The sequence below is a fragment of the Bubalus bubalis genome, chromosome 1 (genome assembly GCF_019923935.1).
Source record: "Bubalus bubalis isolate 160015118507 breed Murrah chromosome 1, NDDB_SH_1, whole genome shotgun sequence".
Taxonomy (NCBI): Eukaryota; Metazoa; Chordata; class Mammalia; order Artiodactyla; family Bovidae; genus Bubalus; species Bubalus bubalis.
Window position 1 is genome coordinate 49537459 of NC_059157.1, and position 27592 is coordinate 49565050.

At 42.3% G+C, this 27592-nt stretch overlaps 1 protein-coding gene across 5 annotated transcripts in view; it reads left to right on the forward strand.

Annotated features, from left to right (window-relative positions):
• Nucleotides 1-27592, forward strand: part of TIAM1 (TIAM Rac1 associated GEF 1) — a 459371-nt gene that overhangs the window by 339552 nt on the left and 92227 nt on the right. For all 5 annotated transcript variants that reach the window (XM_006053559.4, XM_044939649.2, XM_044939642.2 and 2 more), the window contains 6 exons: nt 2004-2228; nt 4156-4341; nt 11951-12097; nt 14959-15033; nt 17479-17649; nt 25424-25528. In XM_006053559.4, the coding sequence (XP_006053621.4) occupies nt 2004-2228; nt 4156-4341; nt 11951-12097; nt 14959-15033; nt 17479-17649; nt 25424-25528 (909 nt within the window). The remainder of the gene's footprint in view (nt 1-2003; nt 2229-4155; nt 4342-11950; nt 12098-14958; nt 15034-17478; nt 17650-25423; nt 25529-27592) is intronic.

The following is a 27592-nucleotide window of genomic DNA, read 5'->3' on the forward strand; positions in this document are numbered from 1 at the left end:
CCCACCGAGATGATTCCATCTGCTTTCTCAGGTGCTGTTTCTTTAAGAGAATGTCTAGCTTATTGAAGTCTCCCTTAGATACAGGCAAGTGCTTTGTTGTAAACATAACAACGGCCAGATTGCCTAGGTTAGCCCGGTGTGTGGTGTCTCTGCTGGCAGGCACTGTAATATCTGATGCCGTTTCATTTGTGGGATATGAAACTGATGAGAATCAGAGATAACATAAACCCTAGTGGTGGTACCTTCACTTAAATTTCAGTTATGTGGGTGGAGTCCTGTTGTAGAATATATTTTCAAACCATGGCTCAAATGAGTGAGAAAAGTAAGAAGATGCATCAGAGAGAAAACAAAAAAGTAACAATGTTTTGTGACTGAAAAATGATGCTGTCAGCCAGTTTAGTATTGAAGTAGCCAAAGAGACTCTGTTCAGGCTGAAGCATGGTTGGGTCTGAGCTAACTTCTGAGCATTTACTAAACTTCTCTAAGGAGATGCTCATTGATTGCATTCCTAGAGAATTAACCATAGCCTATGATGACACATGAGCTGTCCCCCCAGCTTTTGCCTTTCAGAGCGCCCGGAGTTACAGCAAGCCCACTTTGAAGTTATCTGCTCATTGGTGGGTGTCTCCCGCCAATGTTAATTGTCTTTAAAGCCCCTTGACCTGGTCATTCTAAGTGGCTGGAGTTCTCCTGGGTGGTCGCTATTTCTAGATTCTCCCCTGTGTTCCTGAGTTGGTAATACTTCTAGCTCCTGGATCTCCATCCCAGCCCTAGTTGTGTTATGGCTGCTTGGCTTAGGCAGGGCACCTGAGGATTGGGGTCACAGCAGGTCACTAGGGGCAGGGTTATCGCATTTTCCTTGGCCGTAATATCCCTTGGCTTCACTGTCCCCTCTGAACTGACCCGTCCCCTCTGAAAACTGACCTTCGCTTCATAGCAACTGTCAATAAGGAAACAAGCTATCTGAAACACCTACTAAAAACCTTAATTTACCTACTTATAAAAATAATTATATAGTGGAACTGTATGTCACTTTGTTCTGTATTTTCCCAGTCTCCAGTAAATGTGTTATCAATACTTTCATTATTTAAAAAAATTAGAGGTTAAAAAAGAAACCCAAACTAAGCTATCTGTATAGAACTGTCCACAGACTCAATGGGCGTGAATCTGAACAAATTTCAGGAGACAGTGGAAGACAGAGGAGCCTGGCATGCTGCGATCTGTGGGGCCACAAAGAGGCGGACACAACTTAGTGACTAAACGGCAGTGGCAGATAGAATTGGCACATATGCCAGTGTTTTGGTTTGGACGGCTGTCACAAACTGCCCGAGACAGGGTGACTTTATAAACATTCTGGAGGCTGGAAGTGTGAGATGAGGGTGGGAACATGGTTGGGGTCTGATCGGGCGCATTCCCTGATTCATAGATGGCAGTCTATGGAGCTATCAAGCTAGCTAGCTCTTTGGCTTCTCTTTATAAGGGCACCAATCCCCTGTATGAAGCCTCCACTCCCACGACCTCATTACCTCCTAATACCATCACACTTGGAGAAGGAAATGGCAATCCACTCCAGTATTCTTGCCTGGAAAATTCCATGGTGGGCTTCAGTCCATGGGGTCGAAAGGAGTCAGATAAGACTGAGCACACAGTACCATCACACTGAGGGTTAGGTTTTCAATGTTTGAATCTGGGGCAGGGGGCTGGATACAACCATTCAATCCATTGCAACAAGTGAGCTCAATAAGTACATGAGTGAGCTGACATGGCGGCCTCATTCCCGACAGCCCTTGGGAGCGAGGGCTGGGTGGAGTGGTGTCTGACCTGAGACACCCTCGTTTTATCTGCTCTCTGAACAAGGCAGTCAGAAAGGTTAGCCTTCCCCACGGGGTGCTTGACCCATCTGCATGACCCCAGCCAGGGCTTGCCTGGAAATGCACACGGGTTCTTCTCTGCTGACCTCTGTGGTGCCCGTTTCTTCTCGGGCCCCGCCCTGCCCCTCACAGACCACCAGCCAGACGGAGCTGGAGAACTGGATCACCGCCATCCACTCTGCTTGCGCGGCCGCTGTCGCAAGACACCACCACAAAGAGGACACGCTCCGGCTGCTGAAGTCGGAGATCAAAAAACTGGAACAAAAGATTGACATGGACGAGAAGATGAAGAAAATGGGCGAAATGCAGCTGTCTTCCGTCACGGATTCAAAGAAGAAGAAAACTATATTAGATCAGGTAATTGTTCTCCCGTGTACAGACGTGAGTCAATCCTTAGGTCTTGAAAGGGGTGTTTCTGCTGCCTTGGAACCGAGAAATATCCTTGGTTATCTCCTCCTTGTCAGCCTGTCGCCCAGGCTGCTAGATTCTTTATTTTGACTGTCAGTTCTCCTCACCGGTTGTTCACAGTTGATTGTTATGAGCTGAAGGGAACAGTATTACATTGGAGGAAAAACAGAAATCTAATAGAGGAGCCCTCCTGCTCCCACCAGTGGCAAGCTGTTCTCGGGGATCTGGGTAATTGGCATGTCTGTGATTTCATTCCCCGTGGTATCAGGTTGACTTGGTGCCCAGCTGTGATGGGTCTAACTTCATCCCTGACTCCTCAATAAAGTTAAATTTCTGTATTTAGTAAAGGTAGAGTGTGCTTTAAAAATATGTGTGTAATTGCTGTATATGCAGGTAAGTGTATTTCATGCTGAAAAGGAAAGATTTAGTGAGATGACAGAGGACATTTTGCCTTCTATTCAGTTGTTTTAAAGTCTGTGATAGAGACTTCCCTGGGGGTGCAGACGTTAAGACTCTGCCCTTCCAATGCAGAGCGCGCTGGTTCAACCCCTGTCAGGGAACCAAGATCCCACGTGCCACGTGGTATTGCCAAAAAGAAAGAAAAAAAAAATTAAAGTCAGTGATAGCCATTTAGCAACATTTTGAAACTTTGCCTAGTATGTAGGAAGTAAGTATGTGAATAAACACTATTTAAATAATTGATCAGCATATGATCTTCTGAATTCCTCTCTGTCTGTTCTTTCCCTCTATTACCCTGTTCTATATATTTTTTAACCAGAGGTGAAATTCACATAACACAGACTTAACCACTTTAAAGTGTACAATTCAGCGGCATTGAGTACATGTATAACGTTGAGTAACCATTATCTGTCTAGTCCCAAATATCGTCTACCTCAAAAGGAAACTCCGTATCTTTTAAGCTGTTGCTCCTCTCTGCCCCTGGTATCCTGTCTCTGGGTTTGCCAGTTTCGGATGTTTTGTATAAATGGAGTAGCATAATATGTGAGTCAATGTCTTTGAGTTAGCGTAAAGTCTTACCCACTGGTCCACGTTGTGGTATGCACACTCCGTTCCTTTTATGGCTGAATATTACTCCATCGTGTGTGTACACCACAATTTGTTTACCCGTTCATCTTTTGATAGATATTTGGGCTAACCACTGATTAATATCCACATCACAGCCAAGACCCCTGAACCTTCACAATATACCTGTTCCAACTCTTACTCTTGCATTACTTTGTTCGACCGTCACATCAGCCTCAGGAGGTGGGTATTATTTTGCCACTTGGAAAAATGTGGAAACATCTTGGATCCATTCTGTGGTTGAAACTATGTGTTCCAGAATGTGGATCTTCACCATTAGTATTTTCCATGGTCCCATCCTGTACATTCAACCGCCCAGCTGCTCCCAAAACTCTCGGCCTGTTTGTCTCTGATTTTGAAATCACTTTGCTTCTCTTCTTCTCTATCTTCCTCTGAAAAACCACCCCTAGGTAAGTCGTATAATTCTCCAGGGCTGGAATTCCTCTGCGTTTTTTACTTCTCCCTCAGGTTTGTGGTTCTGAGCCTAGAGCTGATCTGTCATGGTTGCAAACATGGAATCTATGATGGGAGGGAGCAGAGCAACTAAGGCTATATGTTCTGTGTATCACACTGAATGTATGACTACAGATCGCAGAAAAACATGTAAGCTATGGAAACAGCAAAATGGGACTTGTTATTACCTTAGAAACTTAGGATACCTGTTGGTTACCTTTTAGGATTAAAATTAATACCTTTGCAACATATGAATTTGTAACATTTATGTGGGATAACATTGTTAACATTTGCCTTCTCTTTTTCTTCTTTTGCTTTTTCCGTGTTTTCACCACTCTAGATCTTTGTCTGGGAGCAGAATCTTGAGCAGTTCCAAATGGACCTGTTTCGGTACCGCTGTTACCTAGCCAGCCTCCAAGGCGGAGAGCTGCCCAACCCTAAAAGGTTACTTGCCTTTGCAAGCAGACCAACCAAAGTGGCAATGGGCCGCCTTGGAATTTTTTCCGTGTCATCTTTTCATGCCCTGGTGAGTAGAAGCTAATGTGTTTTTGATAAATATTCATCTTGACTATTAATCCTGAGCACAACTTGGCAAGAATCTCTGAAGTGGTTTTCCAGTTTTACTGCTCTCTGTGGCTTTGATACGTCCTCTCTCAGCCATGGATGCAAATCTTCATTTGAATCTCTTTTGACATTTGTTACTTCAGCTGGTCTTGATGGGCCCTAAATTACTGTGAAAAGAAAATATGAAAGGTATTACCTCAAGAGCTCTTCACATGGGGTACTGGTGGATAACTCATGTCATTTTTGGGTGGTGTCATGCTTTCGACTCCAATATATATTTTTTCTGTTATTCTTGTGGATATGATAAGTGGAGAGCTTGTTCTCTCAAACATAAATGTGTTTCTCTCTCAGTTTCTCACATGAAGACACATATACCATACATTGAACAGATTTTTAAAAAATCTTTCTTTTCACTTTTTCACCATAGTTTTGAAAGTGAAAGTGTTAGTCGCTCAGTCATGTCTGACTCTTTTCGACCCCATGGACTCACCAGGCTCCTCTGTCCATGGAATTCTCCAGGCAAGAATACTGGAGTAGGTTGCCATGCCCTCCTCCAGGAGATCTTCCCAACCCAGGGATCGAACCCAGGTCTTCTATATTGCAGGCAGATTCTCTACTGTCTGAGCCACCAGGGAAGCCCCCATCATAGTTTTGGGTGACCATAAATACCTGATTCATTTGAAGAAGGTCAAGACCTTTCTGTGTTTCTCAGCCCGACATAGGTAGTTGCTTGGGGAAGAGAATTTTCATTTGATCTCCAGAGCGGCAGATTGGGTAGTTGTATGTTTGCAATCTGTAATTTCATGTACTTGCTAAATTGCAAACAGCTTTATGTACTTTGGGTTCCTTTCTTCTCAAAAATCGCTATGCGAGCAACACGGTTTTCGCCTATCCAAATGAACACCCACTGAAAATGTACTGCACCTTAGCGTACTTACTGTGAAACTGAATGTTAAGTCCCAGGTTCCAGAAGCCGCCTTGGAGAACCTTTCCTGTGGGGCTCTGGGCGTGCTGTGTCAGCTGCACGCTTCAATTGATTCAGAGCTGTAATTCACTCAGAGGCGTTTGTGTTCTTTATAAATAGATTAGCATCATCATTCAGATAATTAGGGTAGATTTACATTTTTAAAGAAGTCTTAAACCAATTTCTGGAGTTATTAGAACTGGCATCCTGATTTGTTCTACTAATTACAGCTCAGCTCTTGGTCTCCTGGCTACCACCTCTCTGTACATACAGCTATTAAGTCTTATTTTTTTTAGTGGCACTGGGTCCAAGGGCTGTGATCAATTAATCTTGCAAATGGTCTTCAGTTTGTGGCTCTTGGTCTGTTTCTGTGATGCCTGGACACTGCTTTGTAACTTAACCAAATCTTAGTTTGCCTGTTCTGCAAAATAATTGTGAGAAAAATCCTTGTTTACCACACTGTGAGAATGTCATCAATTGAAGCAGCAGTCTTACTAAGGAAAGGGCTTCCCTGGTGGTTCAGACGCTAAAGAATCTGCCTGCATGCTGGAGACCTCGGTTTGATCCCTGTGTCAGGAAGATCCTCTGGAGTAGGAAATGGTTACCCACTCCAGTATTCTTGCCTGGAGAATTCCATGGACAGGAGCCTGGCGAGTTACAGTCATGGGGTTGCAAAGACTGGAACATGACTGAGCAACTAACACTTTATTTCACTTTCTTATGTAGGAAGTTTGATCCCCATGATGGTGCATCAGTGTTATTACTGGGTTGGCCAAAAAGTTTGTTTGAGTTCCTATGGAAAAACCCGAACGAACTTTTCATCCAACCCAATACTAAATCCCAAGCCATCCAAATGGCTGTTTCCTTCTCCTGGGCTTGATAAACTTTGGAGAAAATAATCTTGCTGTCTACCTAAAACTTCTGTGTTTCTATTATTTTCTTCAAAGCCACTGAAGCTTATCTCTCCTGTGCGTGCTTGTGTCTGATTCTTTGCAACTCCGTGGGCTATAGCCCGCCAGGCTCCTCTTGTCCTTGGAATTTTTCAGGCAAAAATACTGGAGCGATTGCCATTTCCTCCTCCAGCGGATCTTCCCAACTCAGGGTTCAAACCTGCCTCTCTTGCATTGGTCAGGCAGATTCTTTACCACTAGCGCCACCTGGGAAGTCCCTCTAAAGTGAGATGATGAAATAAAAGCCACTAAAATATCCTTCCATAATTTATCTCCAGACCTTCTAATCTCCTCTATCTCAATGTCTATGATTTGTGTGTGCTTTTCTTTTGATGGGCAGGCTTTTAAAATCTGACCAGCTGACAATGGGAGTGGAAGGGTTAGCAACTTTTAGGTTTATTTAGCCCGTGATTTTAAAGGAGAATGTTTAATTCCATATGTGCCAGTCTCTGTTTCTTTGTTCTTTCTTTCTTTCTTTTTTTTTTGCTAGCTACATCTGTGACGTGTATCTGGGTGTTTGTGTGTCATTGCAAACTTCTCTTTTCCATGAGGGGTTTCAGTGGGACTGCACCAGTTAAGCAAGCCTGTTGGGTATCTGTTCCTATTTGTTGCTGTATGTTTTATAGAAGGTTCTGGGCAGGGAGTTTTTACTGTCTCATTTATTGGATACTTATTTTTTTCCCTTCTCTCCTTGTCGTTTGACCCCAGAGAATGTTCTTTTCCCTTGCGGTTGAAACATTCTTCAATTTAGCCTTTGTCCAGATCTTTTTTTTTCCTTCTTTTAAGTGGGGAGCGTGGAAGGAGGAGGTGTCAGGGCAATGGAGCTAGGGGAGGAGATTCGAGCACAGTTTAAGCTCCATTGGCCAGGACGACTTCTCATCATGCTCAGTAATTAACTGAAGGGCCCCCACTGTACTCTTTGAAAGAAGGCTATCATTGCTCTTGTTTGCACAGATGAACAGAATGATAGAGTAATCAGGTACGGGCCACAAAGAGAGGCATTGTGTGAGCAAAGATCATTGAGAAACTCTTGAGCTCTTGTCCAACAGTTCTTTTGCCAGCTTTTTTTTGTTTCCCCTTCCATCTAAATCTCTTTGCTCATTTTGAGTCCTTATTGTCTTGGGAGTAGCAGTAGCTTATGAGGTCCCCAACAGTTTAGAGTGGTTACTATCAGAACCTTAAATAAAACAGTCCATTTGTTAAACAGAACTAAACCAACTGGTCAGCTGGGAATTGAGCACATTTATGGTTGTTTGAGTTTCTCTTCTGGACTCTGTTTGTCCAAAATTAGAAACTAGAGTTGCCATGTAATTGTTATAACTGTGTTATGTACGATCTCTGCTTGTGCTTTTTCTTGTTTGTTTGTTGTTTATTTATTCATTCAGTTAACAAATAAATGTGAGTGCCTTGCATATGTCCATACTGTCCTCTGATTAGGGTTATAGCAGTGAACGAATCTAGAGTTCTTGTCCCATTGGAGCTTATATTCTTGTGGGAAAGATGGATAATAAGTAAGCAATCAGATAAACACAAGGGCTTCCCAGGTGTCTCGGTGGTAAAGGATCTGCCTGCAATGCAGGAGACCCAAGAGTCGTGGGTTCCATCCCTGGGTCAGGAAGATCCTCTGGAGAAGGAAATGGCACCCCACCCTAGTTATTTTTGCCTGGGTTAATTCCATGGACAGAGGAGCCTGGCGGGCTACAGTTTATGGGGCCAAAAGCTTGGACATGCCTTAGCAACTAAACAGCAATACCAGATAAACACAAAAGGTCAGATATTGATGGGTGCTGTGATGCACACAGACACCAGACACACACACACACACACACACACACACACACTTGACCATTCATTTCCGCAGGTTCTGTATCTGTGGATTCAACCAACCATGGATTGGAAATATTCAAAAAAAATAAATTCCAGAAAGTTCCAAAAAGCAAAACAAATTTGCTCAACGATTTCCATAGCATTTACATTGTACTTACTCCTATTTACATAGAATATAAATTATATTAGGTATTATAAATAAGCTAGTGATGTTTAAAATACATAGGAGATGGTATGTAGGTTATATATGAATACTATGCCATTTTATATAAGGTCTTGAGCATGGGAGGATTTTGATTCCTTGGGGGTCCTAAAGAACCAGTTTCCCATAGATATTGATGGACAATTGTGTGTGTGTTTGTGCATGCATGTATATCTGCCTGTATATGTCTGTATATATATCTTTATAAATATGAGACCACATGAACACTTTTTCTCTAGAATTTTTACCTTTAATACCATTTATTCAGTGGTTCTTAGCTTCATTTTGTGACCATAGGCTTAACTGATTTTGACATAGTTATGTCAGCATCTTTGTATGTTAGCACATTATCATTTATTCCTTTTACAACCGTTGTTTACCTTTAGCTTAGAAAGTGATGAAATGGAGAAGAAAAAATGTTTACATATTTAGCATAAAAATGTGTCCTTTATTGTTGTGTGACTTTTGCTCCCCTAACACCTTGAGTACATCTGTGGTAAGAGCTCTCTCTGGGGGAGTTTTCCCACTGTTGTGTTGGGTGCCACATATTTACCTGCCCCCGTCTAGGTTTGCTAATGTCTGAAGCTGAGAAAATGCAAGACCTTTCAAGCTCCCTCCTCTTCTTTTTGTTTGGGACCAAAACTTTCCCCCTAATACCCTTGCAGAGAAGCTGTTTTGATTCTTGTTTCTGATGGACGTGGGGGTCTTTGCCAGTCTACTCACTGGGGCTTCCAGGGTGTTTACCCTGTCAGTGCTGAGAACCTCAGGAAGGTGTGCCTTGTGGCCAGTGTACTCACGGCTGAGGGGGCCCCCGGGTGTTACCCAACAGTGTTCATCCACGAGAAGGCGGCCAGTTGGCAGCCATCACATGGGGAGTTGCCCGTGTGGGAATCTATGACAAGTAGGTTCTGAGATATTTACCTCCGGCAACAAAGAGTGGGTGGGGAAGTTTCATTTCAAGCCCAACTCGCTGTACCTCCTGGCACTCCCTCATTTGAAAGGAGAGCCCGTGGGTGGCCTGTTGAGACCTCCTGCCAGAAGTTCCCTTAGGTTCCCGGGACTGTGCTTACCTACCACCTGTGGGATAAAGTTCAAGACTGAAGGATTGCCTGCAAAGACTTTATGGATTTGAAAATCCATAAAGTCTCAGAGTTCCTGCACCTATTGCTTGATGCAGGCGATCACAGTGGCGGATGTAGGTTTGGTGTGGTCCCTTTCTGAACATTTAAGTATTTGTCTGGGTTCCTGGCTGGTAGCTCAAGTGAAGGAATCCACCTGTAATGCAGGAGATGTGGGTTCAATTCCCGGGTCAGGAAGATCCCCTTGGAGGAGAAAATGGCAAGCCACTCCAGCATTCTTGCTTGGAAAAAATCCCATGAACAGAGGAGCCTGGTGGGCTGCAGTGGGCTACAGTCCGTAGGGGTTGCGAAGAGTCAAACACAACTGAATTACTGAGTGTGCACACTGGCACCTTGCAAATATCTCAATGGAGGTTAGCTTCCTTTTTTAAAAAAAAAAAAAAAAAAAAAACATTTCCCTCTCCAAAGTTAAAATTTGTTTTAATAAAAAGATGAGTATCATATTTTAAGTGTCAGTCAGTCAGTTCAGTTCAGTCGCTCAGTTGTGTCCGACTCTTTGCGACCCCATGACTCGCGGCAAACCAGGCCTCCCTGTCCATCACCATCTCCCGGGGTTCACTCAGACTCACATCCATTGAGTCAGTGATGCCATCCAGCCATCTCATCCTCTGTCATCCCCTTCTCCTCTTGCCCCCAATCCCTCCCAGCATCAGAGTCTTTTCCAATGAGTCAACTCTTCGCATGAGGTGGCCAAAGTACTGGAGTTTCAGCTTTAGCATCAGTCCTTCCAAAGAAATCCCAGGACTGATCTCCTTCGGAATGGACTGGTTGGGTCTCCTTGCAGTCCAAGGGACTCTCAAGAGTCTTCTCCAACACCACAGTTTAAAAGCATAAATTTTAAGTGTAGATGACAGAATTGCCAAATACATTTCCATTTTTGTAAAAATATTATATACATGTTTGCTTGGAAGTAAAGTCAGGAAGGATGTAACCAAGTATTAACCAAGTGGTAGTTTTCATGTTTTGGGAAACATTTTTTTGCTCTCTTTTGCTGTGCAAAATATATCCTATAAAAATGAGGAAAATGTCTTCTAGCCTTGTTTATGCATGTTTGAATTTAAATATTTTACAAAATCATGATTGAGGAAATACAACTCTTATTCCTCTTTCACCTAAACATGGGACATGCAAGGCTATAACGTGGTTTCACCATCTTTCATGGACCTGGATCCCTTCCGTCTTATTCTGTAATCCTTGAAAATGCTTCCATCCAAATGCCCTGAACTAGCTAACCTGACCTTTCAGGAAAGAGGGGAGTGAAGGATAATGGAAAACCCCCTCCTTTTGAGGATCCTTCCTGGAAATTATAAATAACCTTTCTACTTCCCTTTGACCAGAACTTCATCACTATCCCACACCCTGCTACAAGGAAAATAAGTCCATTTGGGGCAGCCAGATGCTCAACTTTTTTTGAGATTTCTCTGACTAAGGCCAAGAAGTGATTAATACTGGGGGACAACCATCACTTGCTTAATGAGGAAAGTGATTTTATGTAATTCTGAGAAAACAAAATAGAAGCGATGGGTAAATTTAGATTCAGTACGAAATCACAGGCACCCAAATGTGCTGTTTTCACTGTTTTTGCTGACACTCCGTCACTGGTTTTTGTTAGGGTGTAGGAGAAGGCAGTGGCACCCCACTCCAGTACTCTTGCCTGGAAAATCCCATGGACAGAGGAGCCTGGGAGGCTGCAGTCCATGGGGTCGCTAGAGTCGGACACGACTGAGCTACTTCACTTTCACTTTTCACTTTCCTGCATTGGAGAAGGAAATGGCAACCCACTCCAGTGTTCTTGCCTGGAGAATCCCAGGGATGAGGGAGCCTGGTGGGCTGCCGTCTATGGGGTCGCACAGAGTCGGACACGATTGAAGCGACTTAGCAGCAGCAGCAGCAGCAGCAGGAACAACACTGTATCATTTAGAGAGAATCTAAAGAAAGTATGGTTAGTTTAACTTGATGCTAGAGTTTGGGACTGTGACCAGAAGGACATCTGATTTCTTGGAAACCTGGTATACATTCTGTTACTGTTATTATGTATTTTTACTGAGCTGACTCATTGGAAAAGACCCTGGTGCTGGGAAAGATTGAGGGTGGGAGGAGAAGGGGGTGACAGAGGATGAGATGGTTGGATATCACCAACTCCATGGATGAAAGTCTGAGCAAACTCTGGAAGATAGTGAAGGACAGGGAATCCTGGTGTGCTGCAGTCTGTGGGGTTGCAAAGAGTCAGACATGCCTCAGTAACTGAACAACAACAGCAATTGATTATTTCAGACAGCGATTGAGTTTGCCAAGCTTTCGTTTAAGTTTGAATCTAGAAAGGACTCTCAAAGTACCCATATGTGTGAGCCATTGATGAAATGCTTTGGGTGGTGGGCTCAGTGTTGGCTGACATGAGACTTTTGGAGGGTGGGACTTAGTGGGGACTTTGGAGAACAGGTCAGTGGTCCTGACTACCTCTTGTTGATGGTCCCTCTTGCCGTCCTCAGGTGGCTGCCCGCACTGGTGAAACTGGAGTCAGAAGACGTACTCAGGCCATGTCCCGATCTGCAAGCAAGAGAAGGAGCAGGTTTTCTTCTCTTTGGGGTCTGGACACTACCTCTAAAAAGAAGCAGGGACGCCCAAGCATCAATCAGGTGGGTTCCAGGGTGGATGAGAAAGCAAGCGTAGGTTACTTCCGCGGACACGTCACTTTGGGGATGTGCATGCATGTGTGCGTTGTTTCTTGATTGATAGATCCAGTGTTACACCACTTCAACTAGCTGAAGCAAAGAAGTTGGTTGTGCTAGATGCTTTAAATATATAATGTACACCCACAACACTGAACTCTGCTATTAGTCTATCACCAAGCTCCCGTCCCCCACCTGCATCCTTTCCAAACCCTGGGTAATTACAGACGGACTGAAAGTGTACTTCTTCCTGAGTCTTCTGGAAAAAAGCAGGGCTTGATGATGAAGCCAAGTGGGCACCTGAGCAGTCTTTTTATGTTTCCTCTGGCACTGGATCAAAGGCCGCCTCCAGGGCAATCTGATTATATCTTTGCCCTTGACTGTTTGGGGTTGACGTTAAAATGGGTGCCTATCAATATGAGGAACCAGGCGTCTGAGAGCGCATACTCACTGCCGTGACGTCCATCTCCCAAGGTGGCAGGGCTTGAAGGGGACCTGTCTCAGTGCATCATGAGTGGTACCCGCTAGGGTGCTGCATCACTGGGTCTCTAATGCCCAAATGCTCTGGCCTCATCACTTTGACTTTTACTAGCAAAGACCACTTTCCTGCCAGAGTTACTTCTGGGGAACTCTTTTCCATTGTCATTTCCTTTGGCTTTGAAAAACAAGTGGCCTCAGAGCTGCTTTGATGATAGGCATGGAAAGAACATAGGAGAGGGGGAGAATGTCCAGTCCATGAGCTGCAGAGGCACTGTGCATTTTGAGGTCATGATTAGTAGTCTCAATTTGACCTGTTCACTCTGAGCCCTTATGCAAAGTGAGACAGGTCCATTGACTGACTCAGTGAAAAAAGATCTCGTTTATTTGGCTAGTTCAGACATTAGTTTACTTAGGAATGACATTTAAAAGAGAAATTAGGCCTGAACGCTGAAGTACTAAGTCCTTAGCTGCCCACCACGCTCATCATTTCTACCTGGAATGTAGAAATGATGAGCAGATGGGGAGAGCCTGAGCAGTCATGCTGTTTGTTCTCTGGTCTTTGGGGAGAGAAGTGTGTCAAGTTGGCTGCCTGGGGTCTTGCTTCTGTGTAAATTCGAAGAATAAACTGGAGGAAAGTCAATATTTCAGCAGAAACAATCACACACAAGACTTGATGACTCTTGATTAAACATGCAAAAAGGTGACCTTAGCAGTCGGCATTTCTCGCCTCATTCTGTGTGCCTCCGTTGGCCTTACAGGTGACTCAGACCATCACTATAAGTACATGCCAGGATTTGTAGTTGGCAACTCGAGTTGCATTTCTCTTCTGTTAAAAGCCTTATTTCAGGGACTTCCTTGGCGATCCAGTGGTCAAGACTCGGTGCTTCCACTGCAGAGGGCATGAGTTCGATCCTTGATTTGGGAACAAAGATCCCACATGCCATACGAGCAGCCAATAAATAAATAAAATAATAAAATAAAATAAAAAATACCTTAAAAAAGGAGCTTTAGTTCATTCATATGCTTCTACTTTATGGGTGCCCACTTATGTTATAGTCCATTGCTGCTGAAGTATATGCCTGAATTTAAATGAATCCAAAAGAAGTTTTAGCTATTTCTTTTAATCAAAGGATCATGTGATGTTATATAACCAATTCTCGTTATTCTCTCTTAGTTTTAAAAAACCTCTTAGCCATAAGCATACCAATAGGAATTTACTTGTTGATTTAGTACTTTGAAACATAAAAATTGTATGTTTCTATATATCTCACTTGCTTTGGAGCAAAACCTTTTTCTTAATTCCATACTTAATTCCAACAGTACACCATCAGTTGAGAGCCAGGATATAAAATTTCTCACGTTCACGTGTTTGGGTTTTGACTGCCTGGTGGCATGGGTACCCTGATGTGGTTTTATTCATATCTTTTTAAATTGGATTATAACTGCTGTGCGATGGTGTATTAGTATCTGCTGTGCAGTCAAGTGAATCAGGTAGATACACATATAGCTCTATACATACATATATCTCCTTTTGGACCTCCTTCCCATCCATCTCTCATCCCACCCATCTAGGTCATTACAGAGCACTGATCTGAGCTCCCCGCGCTATACACCAGCTTCCCACTAGCTATTCATTTTCACACATGGTACTGTGTATATGTCAAACCTAATCTCCCAATGCACAGTCATTAAGTCATCTTTAAGTTTGTAGGATTCATTAAATTTCCAAGGGTAGACAAGTTTCTGTTTTTTAAATAAACTTTTCCATGGTGTTGCGGTAATATAATTCTAAATGTATGTTCTCAGATTTTGAGGATTTTAAAGGTTTTTATTTATGTATTATGTTTATTTTTAAATTCTTTGGCCACACCTCGTGGCATTGGGACCTCAGATCTCAAACCGGGGATCAAACCCATGCCCCCTGTGTTGGAAATGTGCAGTCTTAACCGCTGGACCGTCAGGGAAGACCCCTTAGTTCTGAGGATTAAAATGTAAACTAATTATTATTGGTAAATATCTGATTAGGTGTGTGGCACTGTAGTTGAAACTCTTCATTGTGAAAGAATCCGGTCCATTGCATTTGTGAGCTAATTCATCCAAATTTAAAGAAAAGAATCTAGCTCTAATAAGCCAATGGTAAAAAATTGTCCGAGAGTTGGGGAGTGATCCCGACAGAGGAGTGGTTTTCATGGTCTGCTAGCCTGTAAATTGTTTTACCTACTTGAGAGTTTAATGTGTGAGTATGTGAAACTTTTGTAATGTTTTCTAGTAGCCATGCCCATTTCCATCCCCTTCTCATGCTTCTTTTGCCCAAATTCCTTTTTAAGATGATACTTTTGTATATGCAGGTGTTCGGTGAGGGAACTGAGGCTGTAAAGAAATCTTTAGCGGGAGTATTTGATGACACTGTTCCAGATGGCAAGGTAAAAATAAACACATGTTCCTTTTCTAACAGTACCACAAATACCTCAACATTACACAGTGCAAGGGTTTCTTGGGATCCTAAAATTAAGTAGACTCAGTATTAGAAACTGAAATAATCAGTCCTTTAAAATTATGTAATTGGTCGAGAAGAGATGGAAAACTTGATTACAGTAAGACATTCACCTGCTGACATAACATTTTCAGTAATTATCATTTGAATGTTTGTTTCCATCTAGAATAAGGGAGGAAATTGGGGTTCTGGGTAGCAGAATATTTTATGCCATTGTAAGTTCCTCTCGTAAACAACTTCCTTCTCAAGAGGTGAGTTTGTACTGATCTCCCTGTCTACCCACACATGCTATTTTGCTTCGATTAATTTCAAAGAACTGTTCTAATGGTATGGTCTTTTAAAAATAAAACATGCATTTGCCTCCCAAGACAAGCATCCAGTTATAAATCTCCAGACTTGGTTTAACCTTGTGCTTGGATTTAAAAGGGTCTTTCAAACTGCTCTGATTGAAAGCCCATAAAGAATATTGATTTTTTTTTTCCTAGGCTGCTATTTTCAGCCTCTAAATGAATGGACATCCCTCATTTGAAAGACCCTAATGATGATACCAACAGGCTCTTTGTTGGGGAAGGGGTGGGAGTTCTGATGTTGATAATGTGACCTTGGTATGATCCTTCCATTCACTGACTCAGAATCAATATAACAGAGTTCAGCTTTCAGTTGCCATGCAACCAGGCAGTGGCTTGTCACATGTTCTAGATAGAGCCGAGCCTCTGAAATCAGGGTTCTGGCTACTGGGGGGAGTGGGGAGAAGTGTGGTCACGAAGGGACCTTTTTCTCCCTTTGATACCTAACTACTCCTGGATTATATCATTGTGGATATCAAGATAGCTGTCCTTGGAAATACTCATCAATAACCACTGTCTCTTTCTGATGAAATCTCATGAAGTTAAGTCAGTGTCCTTACATGCAATCCAAGCACAGTTTCTGTGTTCATGTATTCATGTCTGAAGTTAGGTAATTCATCTTGAATACCGTAATTAGTACACTTTTAATGTAGGGATGTTTTCCCCAGGCACACAGATCCTGGAAACTGCAAAAATTGTTCCCCTGGATCACTCTTTTCATTTTTCCGAGATACCTTTTTATTTTTACTCCTTGGCTGGAATGCCTTGTACTCAAAGAGCAGTTTAGATGCAAAATTTGGGCTGATCTAGTGCTAAGAGCATTTCTTTAAGGTGGCACGTGGGGACAGAGTGGGAAGATTCCAATTATAGTTAATGGGATTTGGGCAAGTTTATTGCGTTTTGACAGTGCCTTCCCTGGGGCTCAATTTATCTGTGAAAGCCAAACTATTCAAAGGCAGAGCTGAAATTGTCTTCTCCATTGAAGAATTTAGTTTAGTAGCCTTTATAGAAACATGTCCCCTATTCTGGGACCTGATCTTTTTACGTACGGAAGGTGTTACATTACCACCTCTCAGGCTTCCGTTTGGAAACTTGTTTCTTCTTATAATCTGCTGATGGCGGCACATTTTCAGTAATCTATGGGTACATATTTACCAATCCGTGGATATAAACCAATAATCAAGGCTTATTTCTTACCACCTGTTGAGCATCAGCATTATTTTTACCTTGCTCAAATCTAAAGAAATTATTTCTTTGCTTACTACAGAGAGACTAGGTTCCTAATATTTCATTAACCTGTGGAGTGTTTTTTGCTTTAGCTGTTTAGCTGGCTTAGATATAACCCAGCTGCTGAGTACGTAGGTAGGACATGGCTCCTCCCACTCTTAGAAACTTGGTACTATTCCCTGATTCAGAGGATGGACTGATGGCAACAGCCTGAGAGAAGGCAAAAAGCTCATCTGTGGAGTTCTCTGCACCTCATAAGGGAAATATAGCTCTCTGTCTCTCCCAGAGCTGTACCAGAGGTTAAATGTGAGCACAGAAATGATGCTGGTTGTCAATAGCTTGTGTTGGAACACCATCTTTAAGAATTTCCTTGGAGCCTCCTGGTTGCCTTTGAAACTTACAGCTCATCAGGGTACAGTCTTGCCGGAGCACTCTCAGCTCTAAATTTGAAGTGGGTTTGTGGGAGAAATCATAGCAAGAAAGCCGAACTGAATGGATGGTCCATTTCTTTCTTTCTCCCAAACTTTGATATCCACTCAGTCATGCAGTGCCCACCTGTGGATGCCATGGGTCAGGTGTGAGGTCTGCATCTCACCTGAGACATCTCGCCCACCCCCAGAAAGCTCCTTTCTCTATAATTTATTCCTCTCCCTGAGAGTCCCCTCTGTCCTTCACTCCTGCCACCACACTTCTGCCGCCGGGCCCTTTTCTTCAGAGTAGATAATCCCCATGTGCTATCAGGGGGTCTGAGATCCTCAGAGACTGACTTGCTGCTCTGCTAACTTTATTTCTTATCCTAGAGGGAGAAAGAAATGGTCTTACCTGCCGTCCACCAGCACAATCCTGACTGTGACATTTGGGTCCATGAGTATTTCACCCCATCCTGGTTCTGTCTACCGAACAATCAGCCAGCCCTGACGGTCGTCCGGCCGGGGGACACGGCCCGGGATACCCTGGAGCTGATCTGCAAGGTATGAGGCCACTTGGGGTTGTTTGCGTTGGAGGACTCCACGGACACTCAGATGCAGGTGGCAGAGGAGGATTCTTGAAAGAACACCTTTATTTCATAACAGAGCAGTGTTGGATCCCCTTGTGATATACGCATAATGGATGGATGTGATTTCTTCCACACTAGGAGGAGAGGGATTCTCTTAGTAGCTTCTTGCAACATGTGTTCTTGATAGATTTGTGCAAAGCCTATTATGTGCTCATTGCACAAGTTGTAGAGAATTTAGGTAAAGAACAAAGCCAAAAATTAAGGCACCCTTGCTCACAAAATTCACAAGTCACCTCGGTGAACATTTTGGTGTTTGTCCCTGGTTCTTGTTTGCCACAAACACACATACGTGTATTCAGTGGCATCATATTATGTGCACGGAGCTTCCCAGGTGTCTCAGATGGTAAACAATCTGCCTGCAACGCGGAGACCCAGGTTCAATCCCTGGGTCAGGAAGATCCCCTGGGGGAGAGAATGGCTACCCTCTCCAGTATTCTTGCCTGGAGAATCCCATGGACAGAGGAGCCTGGCGGGCTACAGTCCATGAGGTTGCAAAGAGTTGGACACGACTGAGCGATCAACACAACACTTTACACTTGCACTATTTGTAACCTGCTCTTTGACAGTTTCTAATACACCGTTATGACCAATGTAGACAGCATATTCAAAAGCAGAGACATTACTTGGCCAACAAAGGTCCGTCTGGTCAAGGCTATGGTTTTTCCAGTGGTCATGTATGGATGTGAGAGTTGGACTGTCAAGAAAGCTGAGCACCAAAGAACTGATGCTTTTGAACTGTGGTGTTGGAGAAGACCCTTGAGAGTCCCTTGGACTGCAAGGAGATCCAACCAGTCCATTCTAAAGGAGATCGGTCCTGGGTTTTCATTGGAAGGACTGATGCTAAAGCTGAAACTCCAAGACTTTGGCCACTTCATGTGAAGAGTTGACTCATTGGAAAAGAATCTGATGCTGGGAGGGATTGGGGGCAGGAGGAGAAGGGGACGACAGAGGATGAGATGGCTGGATGGCATCACCGACTTGATGGACATGAGTTTGGGTGAACTCTGGGAGCTGGTGACGGACAGGGAGGCCTGGCGTGCTGCGATTCATGGGGTTGCAAAGAGTCGGACACGACTGAGCGACTGAACTGAACTGAACTGAACTGAATACGCCATGGGCATCTTTAGGGTAGGAAAACATTGAAATAGATGTCAGATTTGTGGTCCATGATGAGAAATTCTCCATTCCGTAAACACACAATTAGCCTCTTTTTTCCTTTAAAGTGGCAAGTGATTGAACTGCCTTCCTCTGCTTACAACTTAAGTTATAGAAACTTCGTGATCATTTTCATGGTAAGCCCACTTTCATTTTTTTGATCCTCCTTGAGTGACAGCTAGGTGAACTGGATTGCCTTGAGAGAGAAGGGAAAGAGGAAAGAACGGAGCTTTTCTTACATGTCAGGTTTTTCTTTTTCCTAATTAGCAGCATTAATAATCTTATTTGGTAGTCAAGTCGAGTCTGAGAAGAAATGGTACGTCCCCATTGTACATATGAGAAGGTGAGGCTCAGAAAGCCCTGGTTCCTTGCCTGAGCTCACATCACGGTCATAGTCACTTGCAATGGAGGTTTTTTGTTTTTGTTTTTTTCCCTTTCAATACTTTTATTTGCTTATTTACTTTTTGGCTGTGCTGGGTCTTCGTTGCTCCTTGGGCTTTTCTCTAGTTGCTGCCAGTGGAGGCCACTCTCTAGCTGCTGTGCGCAGGCTTGTCATTGCAGTGGGTTCTCGTTGCGGAGCATGGACTTTAGGGCACTTGGGCCAGTGATTGCGGCTCCCAGTCTCTAGAGCACAGGCTCAGTTGAGGCGCCTCGGCTTTGTTGCTCTGTAGCAGGTGGTCTCTTCCCAGATCAGGGATCGAACCTATGTCCCCTGCTTTGACAGGTGGGTTCTTTACTACTGAGTCACCAGGGAGGCCTGCAAAGGAGGTTTTTAATCTCTGGCTGCTTCAAACTTGGATGGCTTCCTTTGTGCCAAGTAGATGGCTGCAAGAACTGTCAGTCATCTGGAAGGATGGTCCTTAAGGGGTGGAAGAGCCTAGAATATATTCTTAGGGGAGTGAAATGGTCTTCTCTGAGACCACTAAAGGGAAAGTGGAAACCTTGTCATAATTTTATCCTAGAAGAAGCTGGATGAATCAATCCAATGATGTTTTGAGCCTTCTCATTCAGCATGCGCGTACTAAGTTGCTTCAGTTGAGTCCAACTCTGTGGACTATAGAGTCCTGTGGGCTGTAGCCCGCCAGGCTCCTCTGTCCATGGACTTCTCCAGGCAAGAATACTGGAGTGGGTTGCCATTTCCTACTCCAGGGATCTTCTCGACCCAGGGATTAAACCCAACTCTCTTATGTCTCCTGCATTGGCAGGCGGATTCTTCATCACTAGCACCACCTGGGAAGCCCTCAGTCAATACAAGTGGTTTATAAATATGGAATAACTTTCACTATCTCAACTAGTAACTCAGTTCTTCTGCCATCAGCAATTTTTGTACTTAACAAAAAGTACAAATGACTAGGACTTGGTAAGGGAAAAATCTGGCTTCATGTGAAGGAGAAATAGAACACTGTGGCTCAAATAAGCGTATCAGATCATCTCTCTGGAGGAAAAGTAGAAGGGCCATTTGTTTCAGGGCAAAGCTGAAAATCAGCCCCCACATGGGTGTTAAAAATAAATGATACACCATTGCATGCTTCGACTCCTTCATGTACACGAATTCTAGCTTTTTAAAGATAATGGCATTTCTGTTCACATTTTTTATTTTAATTACTTAACAAAATTAGTCTATTGAGGATTTCTGCATCCTTTTATTTATAGATTAGCATGATTCTTTAGAGACCCATTAATATTCTGCCGAGCTGTGGGAGTTATTCTCAGAACTGCAGCTGAAGGTGTCAGAAGTAGGACTCTGGGTTTTTCATATTAGCTGAACTCTGGAGGGGCCTTCCAAAGAGTAGCGTTGCTCTGGCGCCTCCTGTATACACTGGCATAGACTCCATCAGGAATTGGAGGGTGTGTTAGAGTTTAGCAATAAATATTGGTGAAAAATTAAACAGTGGGGAAAATAGTGATTTTAGGTACTTTTCAAGCTTTTGCTTTGATAGAAAAAACTAAGGGAATGAAGGACAACTGTCAGGGCAACTTAGAGACCATCTTTAATTAATGAGTTTGACCAGCTGCCCTTATAAAGGGTTTTATCACTTGATGGGATTTTAATGGTGTCATTGTGACATACATCCCTTTCTCTAACAATAAAAGGTTTTTATTGTTTTTCTTGAATCCTCAGATTTTTTTTTCCCCCAAAAAACATAGAACTAGAGACAAAAACAATATGGTGTGGAACACTCTTACATCTCTTCAGTTTAAAAACAGAAAACTTTGGTGTGTACTTTGAGAAATTGATGGTCCCCAGAAAAGCATTTGTGTAGGGTAAATTATATAGTGTGCCCAGAGCCAGGTGCCTTCTAAAGCTGACTGCTTCTTTAGAGACGCTTTATTGTAATTAGTGGAGCCGATTTTATTCTTCAGAGGGAAAGAGATAATAGGGAACACAGTGCCACATGTTATTAATGATCTAATTAACATTGAGTGATTTTTCCCCCCCTTAGGGGAGGGACCAAAAACAACGGTGATTGTCAGAATTGTCTGTCTTTTATTTCTTTATTGCTGTTCTCAATGGTGGTGATGGGTGCTCTCGCTAATATTTAATAATCAATCTTTTTCTTCTGTCTCTTGCATTCAGCTCATTCTCTTTCCTATTCTGTCTGATCCACATCATTTCACATCAGTCTGTCATCTGCCATCCGAGCACCAGTCCAGTTCTGGTATAGTAACTGTTTCAAGATCTACATTTCATGTGCAATTCATGCTTTGAATGTTATGAAAGTGATTGTTACTAAATATAGCAGGAAGCATGTTGGCCTGTGGGTTGTGAATATATTCTGATCATTGCAATCACTAAAGTAATTACAAAGAAATTCATTCATTCATACTCAGCCGTTATTATTCACGTGTGACCGTGGGCATTTTTTTCATGCCTTTACCATGTAGACCTGTGACTGTTTCCTAATGAATGTGGGCATTAAAAAAAATAAAAAGACCATCTTGAAGGGCAGAATAAATATCTTTGGAAATTCTGCAGTAGCATTGTGTGTGTGTGTGTGTGCGTGCACGCATGGATCATGGATCTCTGTATGTCCTTAACTGCATGCATTTATGTTTTCTGAAGAAGTTTGACTGAAATGGAAGAATATGAGCAGAAAAGAGCCAAATGTTGATGGATTTGAAGAGTATGGTATCTGTTTTAATGGGCTCAGATTACTTATTGAAAATGCCTACCTTATGCTTTATATTTCATCCTTTGGAGGAGTCATAGAAACATGTAAATTTTTAAGAAGCGTGCCAACTACACGAAGTAATATTTGTTTTATGGTATAATTTGTGGCTTCATTGTCTCAAAATGAATCAAATGCCAAGTAACTTAAGTAAGTAAATGTTGGAAAACTAATTTGGACTGTTTAAGTTTTTTCCTGTCTGAATTTCTCCTGAGTTAGGAAAGTTTCTCTTGAAAATTTTACGAGTATAATACAGGGCACGGCTTAGTGACTGAATAGCAACAACAACAAATAATGCAGGCCACATCTTAGAATTACTGTCTTAAAATAGTCATTAATATTTGGAATTCTTGCACAAAGATGTGCTACAAACACGGTAAGTTTTTTTTTTTTTTTAAAAACACCTTGATATTGACTTGCAAATAGTGGAGGATCTTGAAATTCTTGAGAGTGCTGATAGTCTTAGTTCGTTAAAATTTTCTCTTTATGTTAGACCAGCCATGACTCACTAGGGCTCATAATTGAGAAACGTTTCCCAAAATGAGAAGACACACTGGTATATTGATTAGAAGTCCCATTTTTAGGGTAACTATTTACTGATCAAACCACAGACTCCTGGATTATAAGTAAGATCATTATCATTTTTGTGTTCGTTGTGCGGGCTCACTTTTATCTTTCTAAGTTATCAAGACGTTATTATAACTTAAAGAAGTTTGAAAATATGGTGGAGGAGGGAAAGTGGTAAGAGCCAAACTTTTACCATTGTTCCCTTTGTTAAACACTTCAAAGTGTAGGCTCTTGTTTATTGTTTTCTGTGCATCTGTATAAATGTTTTCAGCATGGTAGCATTTAAGGGATGGTGTCTCCAGCAAAACCACCTTAAGACCTTTGGTGTCTGCCAGTGGACTATCTCTCACGCTGAGGTTTCAGGAGTCTTGGATGAGGTTGCTATTCGGATCTGGTTGCCACTCTCTAAGTGGCAGCCCTGTGGGAATGTCCACAAAACATTTATTGATGATGACGACAAGATTTCCCAGTGGGTTCGTTCCTGTTGATCAAGACCCCATGAAGTTTCATTTCTCTTTCCCTCCCACCTCAGTTGGAAACAGATGGCAAAGCAAAATATTTTGCTTCTTTTAATAATTAAAGATTTCCGTGGGTGTCTTGGTCCATGGGAAGCATTTGCAGCTTCTGTCTCTGTGAGGTCAACTTTTCTTGCATATCACAGCTCTCTTAAGTATTATTACTTTGTTGTTTGTCTCTGTGGCTCTCTGAGAAGTAGTAGCTAACACACTTTGAAGCTCCCCTGCCTTTGTTTCCCGGGTTTACCCATCCACCCTGGTTCTTTTGCAAGAACAGTCTGGGTCTGGGAGTCGTTGAGCATTTGGTTTTCAGCATCCACAGCCATGAAAAGAAAATGGCACAACCCACTCCAGTATTCTCACCTGGGAACTCCCATGGACAGAGGAGCCAGTGGGTGACAGTCCAGGGGGTTGCAGAAGAGTCAGGCACAACTGAGTGACTAAACAACAACAACCCACAGCAAAAGTCCCAAAGCCTGTACATGGAAGATGCTGGCTCCCTGGTGCCTGTGTTCAGGCTGTGGTTTCAAATCATCACATTACTAGGAAGAGGATGCACGTTGGGGGTTCCCAAGAATCCCTGTAGAAAACATCTTTATCATTTGGCTAGGTGTGTAGAACAAAGTCCCTCCTGCTGTCTGTAACTATGCTTTCTTGATGATGCAGGATTGCTGTCTTGCCTGTGTATTTATTTACGAAGCAAAGTCTCCAGTGTCCCCACCTCCTATGTTCTGCGTGCCCCTTCACACAGTCCTGCACTTGTGTTTTATTAATTTCCCTATTGGCATTGCTTCTCACGATGTCTGGCACACTTCAGAGTTTGTTGGGTGTAATTGAATATTTATTGGAATAAGTATCAGAAATGTTTTTACTTTGGCCTCAAAATTTTGATTGAGTTCCATTCAGTCAGTTGTGTCCGACTCTTTGTGACCCCATGGACTGCAGCACGCCAGGCCTCCCTGTTCATTACCAACTCCCAGAGCTTACTCAAACTCATGTCCATTGAGTCGGTGAGGCCATCCAACCATCTCATCCTCTGTCGTCCCCTTCTCCTCCTGCCTTCAATCTTTCCCAGCAAATTTGGTTGAGGGAAAAGGTAAATAGAGTATTAAGCCAGTGAGAAATTAATTTCACTTACTTTGAAAGAATTCTCCTTAGTTGAGTTTCTGTTGTGAAGAGATGACATTGTATTTATGAAAAATTTCAGACTTACAAAAGAGTAGCCAATCATGCAATTAACTCCCGGGTTCTAGAATATCAAATTATGTTTCATCCATTTACTCACTGACTCCCACCCCCTGCTTTGGATGGTTTGGAAAGCAAATTCCAGACATCATATCTTTATCTACTAGTAGTACTTTCAGATAAATCTCTAAAAGATAAGGATGCCTTAAAAAAGAAAGACTTGAGGGAAGCATTTTCTCTCTAGCAATACCTTTTCATGTTGCCTTGTAACTTTTGAAGAACGTCCCCCCCCCCCGCCCCTTTTCCTTCAAATCTTCTTGAATGTGAACTGAGGGTGTTATTTATAAAACCAGAGAGCTACCGTTGCCTTTTTCACAAAGTTCATTCACGAATGACTTTCTAGGTAGAAAAGAATGATTTGACCCATTCTGACCGGTGCAGGAGGCCTGGAAATTTTGATCCTAGAAAATTCGATCTGTTTTAGAATTGTTTTCTTTGGGCGAGTCATTCAGGGTGTTTCCAGAGTTGGACACACGCCTGTCTGCAGTGCCTGGAGGGAGTCTCACTTGGGGTGTATATAAACGAGACTGAATCCAAATGCCTTGTCTATACACTGAGTCGCTCGCAAATGAACTGTTAACAGCTGTCCCCAGGGTCCCCATGTGGCCAAGAAAACAACTTTGCCTGGGCACAGCTTTCTTCTGTCACTGTAAATCCTCTCTGGCCTTTCTTGTTCCTTTTCTTCTCTAATCACCTATGTGTGTTGGAAATTAGGTTTAAAAGCCTTTTGGACCTGATAGGTTTTCTTGCAAACCTGGTGTTGAAGAACGGAATGAATCAGATAAGCAGAAGTGAATATGTGGCTTATTTATTTCCAGTGAATGTAAGATACTCATGAGATGTTATTAATATGTTCAATTAATATAATTTGGGTTTGGGATATAAACATTTTAATAAATACAGAAATGTTACTTCCCCCTCTGGTAATCAATCCCTGTTATTCTCAGGGATACATGACAATATGTCAGTGGAGAACTAATTATATCTATTTACTATTGAACATTTTCTCTCCTCTTCTTTTTTTTTTGGTTCCTAGGCGCATAAACTGGATCATTCTGCTCATTACCTGCGCCTGAAATTTCTAATAGAAAACAAAATGCAGCATTATGTGCCAAAGCCCGAGGAGGACATTTATGAGCTGGTAATGTTTATGACTGTTGTCCACGTACATTCTGTAGGAGACTATTTTTAAATTATATGTATGCTCATGCTAATTGTGGTTGGTGGAGTGGAACAAATTCTAGAATAAATGAGCCTCATTCCGTGCTCTCATGTTTGTGGAGATGGCCTTAACCTATCACAGTATTTTTTGCAGAGTGGAAATGCCACCTTAGTTTATACAGGGAACAGTTCTGTGCTATCATGAAAAATTGAAATCCAGAACTGACTCTCAGATAGAATTTTAGTTATTGTTCCTAGCTTTCCTCGCCATGTTGACAGTCTTTTGTTTTAAATGGGTGACTCAAAGATGAGCTGGCTGTTGTCAGAGAAAAAGTACCAGCTCCAATTTTGTGTGACTTCCCCCTGCATGTTGAAAATGATGGGTAAAATCCTGTTAGGTTAAAAAAGCTGCTAACTAATTATATGTCCTGGCCTTCTGGAATTGTATTGATATAGATTCTTGGGCATACTTATGTAGGTTTGAGTTTCATGATGGGATTTGGGTTCTGAACTGGATCTGGATTTTTATTCTGGCTCTTCTGCTTAGTAATTATGTGGTCTTGGCCAGACTTCCCCCCCGCCCCTGCCCCCTGCCCCCAAATGTGGTGACTAATACCTCGTAGGATTTTGCAAAGATTAAAGATCATGGTTCACATAGTAGATGCTCAATAAATGGTGATCATGGTTCCTTTTTTGTTAGCCAAGGGGTGCTTTTTTCAGTTCCAGAAAAGAAACATTTTGGGAGCCGGGCCCCTTCTCTTGGAGTTTGTTCTTCTTTCCTGTACTTAGTCATTTCTCTGGGGGTCACCGAACTGCTTGCCATGGATCTGTGAATGATAACAGTATGACTTCAGACAGCCTTTCAGCACAGAAAACAGAACTGAAAATTTAGACATGAAAAGTCTCCTTTTGAAAAAGGGACGTGTGATTTAAAATTTAGTCCATTTAGTAGGGAATTGTGTTTCTAATCAACTTCTCTTGAGGTTTGTTTTCTCAACAATAAAACATCAGTTCTGAGCCCATGGTTTGGTAAGTTTTGGCAAATGTATACAGAATGTTGTGTTTCCATCGCTACAGTCATAATTTATGTTTCTGTCATCTTAAAAACTTCCCTGGTGTCCCTTTAAGTGTTTTAAATGAAATACAAGAGAGGGTGTGCGTTTTATAGCATTCTTATCATGCTATGAAATAGAAGAAGAACAAAATGACCATTTTTCAACCATCACTTAAATCATAAAGCTTAAAGCAGAGAAAGGTACCTTTAACAGTGACTGATTTATTTTTTTCTCTGGCATGGGGAAAGCCCTGACTTTGTGCTCTGTGAGTAGAAGAAAGAAAACCCATTTTCTTACTTAAGAAAGGAAAGTGCTTTGCTGTTAACACTGAAATAGCTGTTAGATCATATAGTTTTATCTCGGAGTTAATGAATCTTTTATATCCTAAATGACAGGGATCAAGCCTAAGGAACTTCCATGTCCTTCATATTTTATACACAGGAGAATGCTGAAGACATATCTTTTGAATTTATATTGACTTCCTTATTATTTTTAAGTCTTGGCCATTGTGTGGTCTCATCCAGTATAGAAGACTAACAAGCTTACTCTGTTATCTACAACTGCTATGTACATATTACAATTGCCCTTTAAAAACAAAAGCAAAAACCTGAAATACAGGGAGATCATGGTTTTCTTTCTTGCCCAGTCGCAGAAGGTCTCCAGCTCTGAGATTCCTGAGGAAGTAAATGCCATATTCTTACTCACTCTGTTGTTCAGACTGTGAGTGAGTACTGCTAATGGGCACCTCTATTTTTACCAAGATTTTAAACTTTGATATCTTTGGCAGCCTGGTACAGCCTGCGGATCCCATTTCAGAATAATGTTTTCAGTTCCATGAAATGGAATACATAGGATTACCCATGGCCTAATTGTGTTGAATTAGTTATGAAAGATATTTAAAAAATTATAGATAATGCACATGCTTACTTAATAGCTCATTAAATAATCAGACAGTGGTTGGTCTGACACCTGCCACTGTTCTGAAGTAG